Source organism: Lutra lutra, chromosome 17 (assembly GCF_902655055.1).
Source record: "Lutra lutra chromosome 17, mLutLut1.2, whole genome shotgun sequence".
NCBI lineage: Eukaryota > Metazoa > Chordata > Mammalia > Carnivora > Mustelidae > Lutra > Lutra lutra.
Window position 1 is genome coordinate 38,689,071 of NC_062294.1, and position 15,099 is coordinate 38,704,169.

The following is a 15,099-nucleotide window of genomic DNA, read 5'->3' on the forward strand; positions in this document are numbered from 1 at the left end:
AGGACAATGCTTGGTAAATAACACACTTCCCTAAGTCTTCTGAGGAAAACACTCAATGTAATGGTGAATAAAATCTTACATTATGAGTTGTCATGAGGTATAGCTGTTGATCTTACAGATATCAAATTACAATATATCCATGCTGTGTTTACGAAGATTTTACTGAGAGAACAACAGGAGCTGTCTTGATTATTGTCTGCAGGGTTATTGCAAAATCATGGTAACTGCCCCTTTAGTGGTGAGATTAAACCTTTGGTTATACACCATCAAGCATATAATATTTTAAATTTATTTAAGAGGCTTTTTCTTCATGCCTGAGAGATCTCCAAGGAAATAATTTATAGTTAGTGTATATCAAATGTTTTTTGGTTTAAATGCACATAGGCTGCAAGCAGTGGATAAGAGTGAAAATCGGTTCAATCTGTACACATCATCTTATTAAATTCTGACTGTTGGCTTGCAGAAAATAATCTAAAACTAATAATATCCACTTTATAAATAAAAATTCAGGGACTTCATTAATTTTCAATAAATGCAGTGTTGTAGTTGCATCTACTGGTAGTGTAAGTCTGTCAACATTTCCATGATGGACATTCACTCTTTTCATTATACATTCAGTCCAGGTTAAAACTTGAAATTCAAGTACTTGGCCAAAGAATTAACCATTCCCCCTCAACCCTCCACCTTGTGCTAATTTGGCCAAAGTGATCCATTTTATAAATAATTCCAGAGGAAGTTTTATTCACGTGGCCTTCTCTCTTTTGATTTGGTAAGGAATTCAGGAGATCAGTAAAATGTTGGAATCACTAAGAACAGATACTAATTGAAGCAGAGTGTGAATAACTTGCTTCTGGTTTGTTTTGTAAGATTCTTTGCCTGTTAGAATGAAAATTCTTTAAGGCCAAGGGGCACGTTTTCATTTTTTTTTTTAGCTACAGCACCTCCTACTGTGTGTGGCATATTATAGATACTTAATAAATGTTTGAGTAGATGAAGACCATATATATATATATAATTATATATAGCATTTTAGTTTGCAGATACTGTAGCAATGTCCAAGTCTGGTAACCACTGACAAACGGAAATGTGACATTTATTTCAGAGCAGGTTCATGTTGACTCTCAATCTCAGTTTCCAATTTTCCAAAGCTTTCCAAACTATAGAAGCTTAGGTATTTACCTACAAGTGTCTTAAAGTAATACAATACCTTATTTCTACGCAAAAAATTAAAATAATTTTTCCAGTTGAAATTTGCCTTTTCCTCTGAATCATTTCTAATAGGGCTGAGGAAACGGACTTTTCTGTTTGTTTTTAATGAGGATCTGATATTGCTAGAATCTAAATGGCCAGTGAACTCACCGATTTATTATATTAAAAAACTGAAACCAAAGTATCTCCATTCCTCTGAAAGCCAGGAAATAGATAGCTATTTGGGAGCGTTGTGGAATTCTCGTGATGTTTTTATTCTATTAATTCCACAAACAGTGATTGAGTTCCTACCATATGCCAGTGTTACGTTGCTGTTTGGAATTGAACGACCCTGCCATGGAGGAATTCATAGTTGGACACTAAACAGGGAAATCACAATAATTTTGTGCTATTTACAGAGAGCTAGGAAGCAAGAACGGAAGCTGTTAACGCTTCTTAAGGCTGTCTTTCTTGCACACTGCTTTGAAAAGCATGTTGCTTTTCAGTTTTCTTTAGGCCTTGGTTTTAGCCGAGTCTAAAATACAATTCATATAGCTAAGCTCCCTTCTTCATGGTATACATATCAATATATTAAGGGGAGCAACACAGATGATTTTTTAAAAATGCTTTCTTACGCTAGTGATGTTTATACTTGTTTGGGCAGTTTTAAAGCACTCTTTTATTTAAGGGGCAAGTAATGAATATTGTAGGCTTCCAAAATGATTTTTTTTTTTTTTAATGTAGGGCAGAACTAAAAATATTTGTGGAAAAGTAGGAGTAAAAATGGCCTGGGGCAAACAGGATCTGCCCAAAAAAACTCTTCCAGAAAATTAATTCAAATTCCAGAACTTTGGTAAACTAGAAACATTTATAGTATTTGTGTAGTTAATAACAGATAATAAGGAAAGGTTTGAGCCTAATAGTTGAGAATTTGTACAACACTTAGAGCTAATAGTGGTTTTCAATTTAGTGAAGATTAAAAAAAAATTTAAATACAACTTTTTTTTTTCCTTAAAATCCTTTTTACTTAACTCAGGAAATAAGGTATTATAAAATCCACACACTATTTTCTTATTAAAATATGGATGTACTTCCTACTGTTTAATCCACCAGGGCCTGATTATTCTGTTTATAGATTACCTGTAATTTTTTATCTTTTTAATTCTTCCCTAAAGAGCATGGGATTCAGAGTCACACATCTACATTTGAATCCTGTCATTTACTAACTATAACCGTGGGTGAATTCCTGAGATTCTTAGTTTTCTCCTTGTAAAGTGACAATGATACTACTTAACTTGAAGATGAGTGAGGTAATGTCTATAGAACACCCAGGCTGACACTCAATAAATATTAATAGTAGCTCTGAAATCTCTTTTGAAAATTTTAATTATCAGGTGAATAAAGAAAACAAGAAAAACCTACCAAAGCTTTGTAAATATTCCTGAATATTTTGTATTCATGCCATCATCTTATTTTATCATGATGGAGAGATGGCTTTCTAAGCAGTATTGTTAAAGCTTTACATTAATGTTTTTAGATAACTTGTTATTATGAAGAATTTCAAACAAAAGGTGACTCTATTGTGAATCCACATGTACCCATCACTCAGCCTCAGTAATTATCAACTTGCAGTGTCATCTGAACTGTTACATTTCAACAGCCTCTCCTACCCTCTTCCCCCACGTACAGCGCTTTTGAAATGAACCTGAAAATGTCCATCTGGAAATATTTCACTTTGTGTTTTTAAGACATAAAACTTTAAAAATTTACACGAAAAAATTTAAAATTTGGCAGTATATTTATATAGCTCAAAATTTAGGGAGTTTTTTAAAAATTATTTTTAAAGATTTTTATTTTATTTATTTGACAGACAGAGATCACAAGTAGGCAGAGAGGCAGGCAGAGAGAGAGGAGGAAGCAGGCTCTCCGCTGAGCAGAGAGCCTGATGTGGGGCTCAATCCTAGGACCCTGGGATCATGACCTGAGCCGAAGGCAGAGGCTTTAACCCACTGAGCCACCCAGGCGCCCCAAAATTTAGGGAGTTTTGAAGGGTATAAATGGGGTATAGTTTTTCTCCTACCCTTATCCCTCAGTTCTCATTTATCTTTGTAAACAGTGGTTTGGCCAGTTTCTTGTAAATGTTTTCAGAAATTGTTTGCCTAAAGGATATGTTCTATGTGTGTATGTATATGTGTGTGTACATGTGTATTCATCCACATGTCTTTATAGACCGTGCTCCCACCCTTTTTGACAAAAATGAAATCACATTTTGTGTTGTTCATTTAATTCATCCTTGGAGATTGTTCTCAATTATTAGTTAACTCTTGTTCTTTATTTCATTTCCATAAATTTCATTGTGTGTCAAATGTCTAATTTTTAGAGTTACCAAATAAGATTTGGTACTGATTTTTTTTAAAATAAATAATGGTGACCTTACTAAGACAATTGTTTTATGACTCGAAATTTATCCTTCTTGAGCGGTTATATCCATTATTTATTGTTTCTTAATAAAATTACTCTAAAACTTAATGGCTTAAAACAGCAACCATGTTTTTGTGTGCGATGGATTCTGTGGATGTGCATATTGGTCTTGACTTATCTGTGTTCTTGTTCTGCTCCTCTATTTGGGCTCATTGTGTGGTTGCAGCTTTTTGGTGGCTGGGTCAGCTCGGTTGTCCAAAATGACCTTACCCACAAGTCTGGTGGCTAGTGGGTTGTTAGCTGGGCCTCTGTCCATGTGTTCTTCTCCCTGGCTCACTTCACTTGATCTCAGGGCAGCAAAATGGTAGCTGCAAGGCTACATTGTGTAGGGCAGAGTGGGAAATAGACTCCAGTTGGTAGGAGGAGTGATGAAGAATTTATGGTCATTTTTAATGCATCATAGGTATTTCTATTTATGTCCCACAAGAAAAAAGTTCCATTACTTGTGTTGATTTGTGAGAATTTAATGAAATATAGCATGTGATGCCTGGCACATACATGTCCTATGTCTCTTAGACATTATTTGTAATCATAAACTGTATGCATATGAGTTGTAAAAACTTTACTGTCTTGCTTCCTTCAAATCATCTTAAAAGAGTTTTAAGTAGTAAAGATACCTATAAAATGACATGAAGCAGATGTAAGTGAAAATAAAAAGGCATTTTATATTATTCAAGTATTTAATTTTGGAAAGAATATCTTTAAATTTGGGCATACAAATGCTGAAACACTTGAGCATGGGAATTTATTTTTTAAATTTTTATTTAAACTCCAGTTAGTTAGCATACAGTATAGTATTCATTTCAGGTGTACAAGTTAGAGTGATTCAGCACTTACATACAATACTCCGTGCTCATCACAACGAGAATTTTGAGAGAGGGATCTTAAAGCAGATACCTGGCATTTTCACTTTTCAAAGGGAAATAGACAAAAAATACTGTATAGAGAAAAAGAGTAACTAGTTTCTATTATAGGTTACAGTCAAAGTATATAGAGGGAAATAACCAAGTGAGCATACCTAAATAGTTAAAAAACACAGATGAAGGTGTTTGTTTGGAATTCTTCTTTCAAGTGAATCAGTGTGGATGGATGGATATGTCCATCTGTCTCTATCTGATGTTTGGAGGGATTCTTTGTCCCACAAAATCACTAGGCTATTTCATTATAGTAGTGCTGTAGTTTGTGGTATATTTCTCATAAATTACCTGAAACAGGGCTTTCCTGACTTGCCTGCATATACAATAAAATTTGTTGTATTTTATTATGCATAATCTGAAATATTGATTTGCATACCTTTAAAACTTAAAAAAAATGTTAATAGTGATGACTTCATATTTCAGTGTTAAGTAAATTTGGAAACCATGTTTTTCAGACTCCCATTTTATTGACCATAAAGTTTTTATTAGTCACTTGTTTTGTATAGGGCCTTCTGTTTGGGCTTTCTCATTTTATGTGTCTTCGTGACTCTCACCGTCACCCCCAGTAGAGCAGAGGACAGTTTCCAAACCTGAAGATTTTACATGCTTTTATGGTTGGAATCTTTGTAGTTACGAAAGTGTCCTTAGGGACAAGGGCAAGAGGGAGGAATCATGTATATAAATCTCCTTCTTTGTTATTTTTTAGTTCCTGCATAGTTTTCTTTTTTTCCTTTTTAAACAGTATGGTATTTTAGTACATGGGTTTGGGAGGTTAAGTAAGTTTTGCAGTTTTTGCATGTGATATTTCAAAGCAAATTAAGTTGCAAAAGAAAAGGATTCAAGTTGAATGTTCTAAGGATGGTATTTTTAAAAACAAAATGTGAATTAGGTTTTTAATTTTTTATCCTTAGTATAAGATAAATACATTATTTAGAAAGGTTGAAATAAGAAAAGAATAAAGACAAACTTATTTGTAATTCTAAAGAGAAGGTAATTTTTCCTCTTTTTAAAATATTTTGTTTTATTCCCTTCAGCTTTTTAATTCTGTATGTGTGTTTATGTCACCAAGGTCAAATTGTAAATGCTTGCTTTCTTTTTAAAAAAGGTTAATGATTTTTAAGTTGTTTTTAGAATTTGTTGCTTCTAGTAGTCCCCTAGCCTTTGTATCATGTTTAATACTAGTTTAATACTAGTATTAATAATTAATACTTAAATTTAATACTTAATGCTTTTTTGAAAATGAAATGCAAAATAAATGCATTATAGGGGAATTTTTTAATAGGGGAATTTTAAAATAAAATTTGAGGTTTTATAAAAAATTTGTAAGTACATTTCCTCCTTTAGAACATAGTCTTGATTATGTATTTGCGGTATCCATATACATTGTTTGGTTCACAGTTTCCCACAATCAGCTTAAATCTAGTGAATATCTGATTGATGCTACACCTCAATTTGACTTGGCATACCTAATGACTTTTCATCTCTATTTTGACCGTATTAGGTTTGAAAACTACACCTCCTTGCACTTTGAGTTTTTAAATTTTCTATTCATTTTAATTTAATTTTTTATAAAAATAAGAGCAGTGTACAATAAAGCTTTCAAGCTCGAAAGAGTACCATATAAGGGTGAAGGTGTCAGTATTGCAACAACAGTGCTTGACTGAGAGGCAGACCACTTAGTGATAATCCAGGGTGCTTGTTCTTGTTTTGAGATACAAAAGTCTAAATTCTAATATACTAAAGGCAGTGGGTATCAGTGTATGACTAGGGAAAATGTAGGCAGTAAAAAAACTGAGGCATGCATACAATTTAACATTTTTACTAATTTATATTCAACTCATGACTGAACTGGTGATGGTTTGCCTATTTTTTATTTAAATCAACAGAGTTGAAGATAATTTTGAGAATTTTACATATTTGATGGGTTTAAAAGCAGGATTGCTTGAGGGATCTGAGTGGCTTCTGTTGAAATTATATGCCAGATACTGGGACTTCTTCTCAGGAAAGAATCTAGTGTTTTTATTCAGTTTCTCATGGGTATCAGTGACCATAAAGGTTAGTCATTCATATCAGTGATACGAATCACTGCTCTAAGAAAACAATACAAAAAAGTTTTCTATTTCCTAAAATATATTTTGGAAATAAAGTTTAGAAAGTTGAAACCACACTTATAAATTAGAATTAAATAGAAATGGCACAAACATTCAAAGTTGTCGGTTATAAACTTATCATAGCAAAACTCATCATTTCTGAAAGGCCTCTCCTTTCTGATTTGTCACAAAAATTAGTGTCAGTTGTAGAGAACTCAGAGAATAAAGAAAATTAAAATGACCCATAGACTCTTCTCTGAAGCTAGCTGAACTAGGAGGTACCTTGGGACATTTCTTTCACACTTAGAGTGATGTGTTTTTATATGATTTTTAAACTTTCTTATTTCAGATTCTCATCTCATTTTATTCTTAGAGTAAAAGAACACTAATGAGTGAAGAAACAGGTACCCGTGACCACTGACAAGTCTGAAGTCCCATGTATATGTGTGTCAGCAGAGAGCACTAGAAACATTTTATCTGTCCCAGCTTTGCTGTATATAAACCCTTTGTGACTCTGTTTTCTCCTTGTTGAGTTAAATTGAGGAAACCTAGTAGAATGTTAGCTGCATTGATCTCTCTTTGACAATTTTCTTTCATTAACTTTAGAATAATTACAAGTGTTTATATTTAAGTTCGTCTTTGTGTCTATTTCCAGTACAATTTTTTGATGGACTCATAAAAATAAAGAACATGGACTATTTCATCAGCATCTTCTGGTGACACAAATTTCCTAGGTATAGAGTTCAGAAAAAGGAGTATGCCACCATGTTGCCTGAAATTTGTCATCAATTTCACTTAATAGTATTTTGCCATGACCGTTTAAAAAAAGAATAATACTAATTTAATACAGATATATTTTAATTTTTAATGTGTTCCCCTTCTTGCCAAATTTCAGTTCCTTCAACAATATGATCTTTCTTTCAAGAACATTTTTATTGTTAAATATAACCTTAATTGGGGCGCCTGGGTGGCTCAGTGGGTTAAAGCCTCTGCCTTCAGCTCAGGTCATGATCCCAGGGTCCTGGGATCGAGCCCCGAATTGGGCTCTCTGCTCGGTGGGGAGCCTACTTCCTCCTCTCTCTCTGCCTGCCTCTCTGCCTACTTGCGATCTCTGTCTGTCAAATAAATAAATAAAATCTTTAAAAAAAAGTAACCTTAATTATTTATTTAGACTTTTTTTAAGGGGATTTTGAAAACGATCATCATTCTTTCTTTAGTAATGAGAATACTTTTCTCTTTACCTATATGTAATCCATGCCTGAATTTAATATTCCTCTATTTTCTTAATGTCAGAGGTAAAAACCCAGGCTTCCATCAAGCTAGTGGATCTTTAACAAAGAAGCAATGCAAAGAAATAAAAAAGGCGTGCTATATTTGAGTGATGATCCCTGCAGCATATGGCATAAGGCTTGGTTGCAGAGAAGAAGCTCAATAAATGGTGAATTGAATTGAAACAAAGGTTTTCTTGAATTCTTAACAGGAACTTCTAGAGAGGGTATAACGGATTAAGAATCATTTGTAAATAAGATTATACAGTTACTTATATTCCAAAATCATTGGATTTTATAATTTCTTAAAAAGTTAAATAACTCTGCCCCAGATTAGCCCAGATAGTAATTTGAATGTAAAGCCCATTTCTTTTTCCCTTTTTGATCACCACTTGGCGTTTCCTGCTTTTTTGTTTAGGACATGAGGTAAAGGGAGAGAGAATGATAAGAAATAAAAAAACAAAAACCCACAGGCCTAATGTCAACATTTCTGCCTATACCAACTTTCTACTTTAAGTTGAAAAGTTAGCAAAGTCTTATTTCCATCAGTGATTTAAATTTTATTTCCCTTTTTTATTATTTAAAGGTGAAAATTGGAGACTTTGTTCTTGCCTCAAACCAGAGATATAGAACTTTTTTTTCTTTACAGAGATTGTCAGTTGCATTTAAGAAAAGGATTAAAAATACAGTCTTGCTTTCATATTCCCCCATCTCCTTTTTAATATTCTATCATGAAAATCTTCAAACATTCAGAAAAGTTGAAAGAATTGTGCAGGTAAACCTTGACCGTATATCTGTCTTTATCTCAATCGTTAATCCATTTTTCCCTGAAGCATTTCAAAGTAAGTCATGGACATCAGTATACTTCACCTGTAAATACTTAAGCAAACACATTATTTTTCTTGCTCTCATACTTTTAACAGCTTTATGAAAATAAGGTGTTTTCCATGGGATCTATCCTGATCTTCATCCTTAAGGTTAAGGCTAATTTGTAGTGTGCTATGTCTATGTCCTTCTTTGCTGCTGCTTTTTAGTACAAAAGGTGCTTCTCAGAAGGCATATAGCGTGTGATTAGCAAGATTCAAAAGAAGATTGTAAAAGTCTCTTGTATATGACTTACAGCGGTGCTTTAGTTCTCATTTTCTATAAGGAACGTTGCATGAAGATACCTGTTGCAAATTAAATCTTGTTTATTAGATAGCTTTTTAAAATTAAGAGTTGATGCCTGAACTTAATCTCTAAAGATCAAGGACGATCAAGACCTCCAGACAAGGAGTTCTATATGTTATAAGTAAGTAGACTGGAGTGGTTTATCCTAACTATATCTGAGTTTTATTTTCCATTTGAAAAAAAAAATAAGCAGTTGCCTCTTTTGACTACATATTTTAATATGACCAAAGTGTCTAAAAATTATGTTTCTGAGTAGTACAACAGAAGAAACACAACTCTTCAAATTTTGGTGCGAATAAAGATCCCCTACTTACCTTCTGTAATACAGTAGTTCTTAGAATCATATTTGTATTTTCTGTTGCATAGGCTTTGTGATCTTTGACAGGATTATTTATTTAATCCCTGAATATTAGAGGGACTATTTCAAGACAAATAGACAAATTCTTTGACCAAGGTGTTTGATCCTGCATATTTCCACTAGTGAAACCTTTGGGGAGAGAGTTTCTCAAGCTGTACTTTCTCCTAGAGACACTGCTTGTCATATGCTTCCCTCCCTTCGAAAAGGACTTCTGGGTGGGCCGCACTTTAAATTATCTTTCTTTCTTCTTTCTTTCCTTCGTTTCTATACTTTTAGAAAACTCAGAATTTAGAAATAGCAACTCTGATCTTAAATCATTCTCCAGTATGTCCACATTTTTGTTCTAGAGAGAATTAGTGATAAGTTTAAAACTGATCATACTTGATTTGGAATACTGATATTGATCTCTTGTATTACCTCTGGTTGAGTCTCCTATTCTTTTTTTTTTTTTTTTAACGAAAGAGGTGTTTTGTTAGGGAAGTCTCCTTTTTCCAGGTGTAGTTTCCAAAATAAGACATACTGAATGCTAACTTTAATACTAGTTTTGTTTTTTTTTTAAGATTTTATTTATTTATTTGAGAGAGAGAATGAGAGAGAGCATGAGAGAAGAAAGGTCAGCGGGAGAAGCAGACTCCCTGCTAAGCAGGGAGCCCGATGTGGGACTTGATTCTGGGACTCCAGGATCATGAACTGAGCAGAAGGCATTCGCTTAACTAATTGAGCCGCCCAGGTGCCCCCTACTAGCTTTATAACAATCACAGGAACATTTAGGTATCTAAGCTGATGTATAGTCCTTGGGCATTTTCTGAATTACTTATCTAAAACATACAAACTGTTAGTGTTCCGTAGATTTAATAATGAGTGTTTACTGTGTGCAGGCATTGCACCAAATCAGTTCTTTATGGACACTATCCCATTTATTGCACATACCAACCCTATCTCCAAAAGCCCCCTAATGTAACATTTAACCCTACTGTCTTTCAATAAGTTGTGCTCTTTTTATCAAATTGAATGCATTTAACATAATGGAATCTTAACTTAGTGGTTAGTAGTCTTTCTTGAAAATTTTAGAATGGTGTTTTTTGATAGTCTGTGGAAACGGGTATCAGCTATTCAGTGTAGATGTACATTGCTAAACTCTTTATTTTTCTTTCTCTTGAACCTGTGAGATAGGCATTATTCCAGTTTCACCACTGAAGATACTAAGATGGGGGTTAATTTGTGTATGTTAAGTGGTGGAGCTGGCTGGGATTCACCTTCTGGTCTGACTTCAAAGCCTTGCTCTTTTTGCTGTGCAGCTCTGTGCATGAAGTTTTTTAAACCAGTTTATTCTCATAAAAATGTATCCAGAAAGATGATGTTTCTCCCTTAAGTAAATAGAATGAAGACACTTTATGTTTATCAAAAAGGATTTTGAGGGGACCTTTTACAAAAGTCCTTGAACACTAGGAAATGAAGTCTTGCTTCAAAGAACACAGGCCAGAAGACCTAGGTTAAGTTCACTACTTGCATCTTTTATGATGGAGGACGTCTGATTTCTCTTAAATGCGTGGTTTTTCCATCTTCCTTCTGCTTTCTTTTTTGAATGAGGAAAAAGTTGATAAGTGACATTTACTGCAGGAATATTTTTAGGATAAATAACAGTATATTTGTAAAATTCCTTGATGTTCTTAAGAGTAAATGAGATAATTTTTATTAATTATACTGCTCTTGCTTTAGGGGTGCTAAGGAGTAAACTGAACCTATTCCATGACATTTATAGCACAGCCATTTTTGTTATCTGGAGAACGATTATCTATGTTGCAATTTATTCTAATTTCAGTTTGGCAATATCTACATGTTTTTTTAAATTACTTGCTGAATTGGTGAGTTTTGTTTTTGTTACTTTTTTTAAACTGACAACACCCTTTTGCTTTAAAAAAATTCCAGTGCACTGGTTTAGCCTGCAGCTTACACCCTAGCAAGAAATGCTTACGAAACCTAATTTTCAGAGGAGATTTGAAAACAAGCATCTGCATGAAGGACTACTCATTTCCAGCAGGTGTAAGAACTGAGTGCGTAGTGTGGAAACATAGGACCATCCCTGCTCCTCCAGAATAGCTCTTGGTTATTTGAAATTAATTTATTAGGTGGCTCTGTCTTGATACAACATGAAACAGGCTCCAAAGCCAAATCGAAATGCTTTTTTGTATTACCTCTACCTCATTTCTTCTAGCTCCTTGTTGGCTCTCTCTCACTGTAATCACATTAATATGAATAACTGTGGGGTTATTCCACATTTTTCAGCTTTAACTTTTCTAAGGACCGAACTGTCTCATCCAATTTTGTGTTCAAATTTTGTTTTCATGATTTCTGCTGTGCAGCCAGTGTTTATTCATCCACACGCTTTATTAAATCTAGTCTTCTTTCATCTTAAGTTTCTGTTTCCCTCTAAACATCAGGCCCTCCCTCAGTATCTCCTTTTAATTTCCAAATTTTATTTAGTTCAGATGATCTTCTATATTACAAAACACTAGTTCTCAAGATATGTGTTCTAATTCTAAAACCAAAGTCCTTGAAAGTCTTAAATTTTTTGAAAAATGTATGGTTGAATAATGCCACTGCCAAACTTGGTAAACACAGGATTTTAAAATTAAAAAATACTTTAATATTTAAATTGCTAAAATTGGGTTTTTGATTAGTTTGTCTTTTGATATATAGTCTACTCAAGGAATTGTTAATTTGTGTATTCATTTAGTATTTGCTATTTTTTTGTCAACAGGAAGAAGGTAGATAATGACTATAATGCCCTGCAAGAAAGACTCAGTACCTTGCCCGATAAATTGTCATATAATATCATGGTATGTGTGCTGTGTTGCTTTTAAAGTAGTATGTTGTTTACATATTAACTGTGGAAAGTGATGGTTCTTTGTGTTATATATATATTGATTCACAAATTGCCAAGCTAATAGACAGTATCTGAAAACTACCATAGCAAGGAAAGTTTGTTTTGTTTTACTTTATAATAACCCACTAATTGTTGTAATAGTTGGTATTTGCTTTTTTTTTTTCAGATTTATATTAAGTTATCACATTATAGAGACACAAATGGCATAAATGTTAGCACAAAATTTGACAAATTTGGTATGCAAATTTACTGTGTTAGAAAACTGTAATTAAGACAGAAATATGGCACTTAGTCGTTTCCTGTTAGCCAGAGCAGGAATAGATCATAATGTATAATTCACAGAATTACACCCTAGAACATTGATTTTATATAAAAAGGTACTGCTAATTTTTGTCTGAATGATCTTCATATCGACAGAGTGATCTATTCGTGAGCCCTGGATTAGATTCTTTCATTGCTTAAATATTTTCTTTCATAAGACTTTGTTCTTAATTACAGTAGCTCAAATGCTTTGTAAATGTATTGTTCTTTATTATGCTAACCCAAATATTTTGTAAAATTTGTAGACTCATTAAAGCTATTTATTTGTTAATTCCAACTTTGTTAAAAAATGGCTATTTTATTGGAAATAATTTTGAGGTTTTTTTAATCAGAGATATTCTTTATTAACTTAATATTTCATTGCTAGTTAGCTTTCATTTAGATTTATGAATGAACACAAAGTATCAACATTCAGAGACAGTGCTAATTTCTCTGAAAGCTGTATGTAAATGTGCTGATTCTTCTTTTCCTGTTTTAACATTGATTTATTAACATGAAGCAATTTTCTATAGGTTTTCTTAGTGAAACTTTAATGTGAAATTTCTATGAAATTGACATTTTTTCTTAGTTGATAAAAAGGCCTCAACACAACTTTTAATGCTGTTTCTTAAAATGTATTTATAATTTTTTGTCTTCTTCCTTCCTTATTCCTTCCTTCCCTCCCTCCCTCTCTTCCTTCCTTTCAATAATAGGTACCATTTGGCCCCTTTGCCTTCATGCCAGGAAAGCTTGTCCATACTAATGAAGTTACTGTTTTACTTGGGGACAATTGGTTTGCAAAGTGCTCAGCAAAGCAGGCTGTGGGCTTAGTCGAGCATCGGAAAGAACGTATGTACCAATTATAAATGATGTATCTTTGCTGGATGTATTAGTTTAAAACGTGCCAAGCTGTTACTAAAAGTACCATCCATGATAATATTAGTCCAGGCTATTTGTGGTTTGGTTGAATTGTAGGTAGTTTGATAGAACCAACATTTGAGAATGTAAGCTGGAGAATGGAACATCTGGGTTGGAAATATCACCCACATTAGCATGTTTTCAGAAATGACAGAGTGTAAAAGTCCTTAACATGTGGTTTTATAGATAGAAGTTGGGAAGACATCAGACTTGGGCTCATTTTATATTTTATAACTGGTTTGTTTAGGTGCTTTCATAGGCTTATTTTTGCTTTTAATACTTTTAGTACATAGAAGGAATTTACTTTTTATTTATTGAACTTAGAGTAATATCTATTTATAAAAGAGGAAACAGTTTTTAAACATGCCTTTTGGTTTAGAAGAAGTTGTATTTTCATCATAGAGAGAAGGCCAGGTGTGGAGAGATGCTACCCGAAAGAGTGCCCATTTGATTGAGGTAGTTCTTTAAGTTTGTTTATCTATGATATTGTTTGTTGGTGTAGATATATATCCACATACACATTTTTAGTTGGATGGGCTTGGTTTCGGTTCTAGCTTAGTTACATTTTAAAATTAGGTTTATTTAATATCTGTGTTCTTACTTCTATAATAAAATACTTGAATTGGTAGTATAATATCACCCCTACCTGTTTTTTAATCTTGTAGTTAAATGTGCATTTGAAAATAAATTTTTGAGGATTCTTCTGTATAAATGAGGTCATAAAGATATAAAAACAGCTGAGTTTCTACAGCTGAAATTATTTCACTTATACATATGAGTGGGTACTAGTTAGAGAACTCATTTACTCAGTGAAATTGTGGGATCTATATTTGGACACTCTAATTGCAAATCAGCTCCTATAAGTTTATAATTGATAACATATTTGATCATTTGTGACACTAATCAGAATCTTATTGTTAGGCCTGTATATAATTTCTAGCAATGATAATTGTTTTGGCATTACTACACTAAAATAAGTCATGTACGTTAGAGGAAAAAGAATGAGCATAATTCTTTCTTAAAGGCCTTTCTTAATCGGGAAAGCTTTCTTATTTACTGGGGTAGCTCTGCTGATATGAAATCAGTCCATCGTCTGTTAAAGTTATTCACTCTGATTTTCATGTGGATATTTCAGCAAAGAAATCTTTAGAATCAGTTATGACATAATATAGTAACGGGAAAATGCTTTTTTTTTTTTTTTTTTAAGATGTATTTATTTTAGAGAGCATGCGCACATGCGTTCAGGTGCGAGAAGGGGAGGGACAAAGGTAGAGGGGGAAAAAGAATCTCAAGCAGACTCCCCACTGAGCATGGACTCCAAAACAAGGCTTGATCACACAACCCCGGCATCATGACCTGAACTGAAATCAAGAGTTGGTCATTCAACCAGCTGAACCACCCAGGCACCCTGGGAGAATACTTTTAATAGAATAGAAATAGAGCTCTTGAATAGAGAAGTATTTTTTGGTAGATTACTTTCCATTGTTAAAAATGATTTTGGGAAAGAACCAAACATGATGAC

At 33.3% G+C, this 15,099-nt stretch overlaps 1 protein-coding gene across 2 annotated transcripts in view; it reads left to right on the top strand.

Annotated features, from left to right (window-relative positions):
- Nucleotides 1–15,099, top strand: part of URI1 (URI1 prefoldin like chaperone) — a 98,823-nt gene that overhangs the window by 41,443 nt on the left and 42,281 nt on the right. For both annotated transcript variants that reach the window (XM_047711303.1, XM_047711302.1), the window contains 2 exons: nt 12,234–12,312; nt 13,373–13,508. In XM_047711303.1, coding sequence (XP_047567259.1) covers nt 12,234–12,312; nt 13,373–13,508 — 215 coding nt within the window. The remainder of the gene's footprint in view (nt 1–12,233; nt 12,313–13,372; nt 13,509–15,099) is intronic.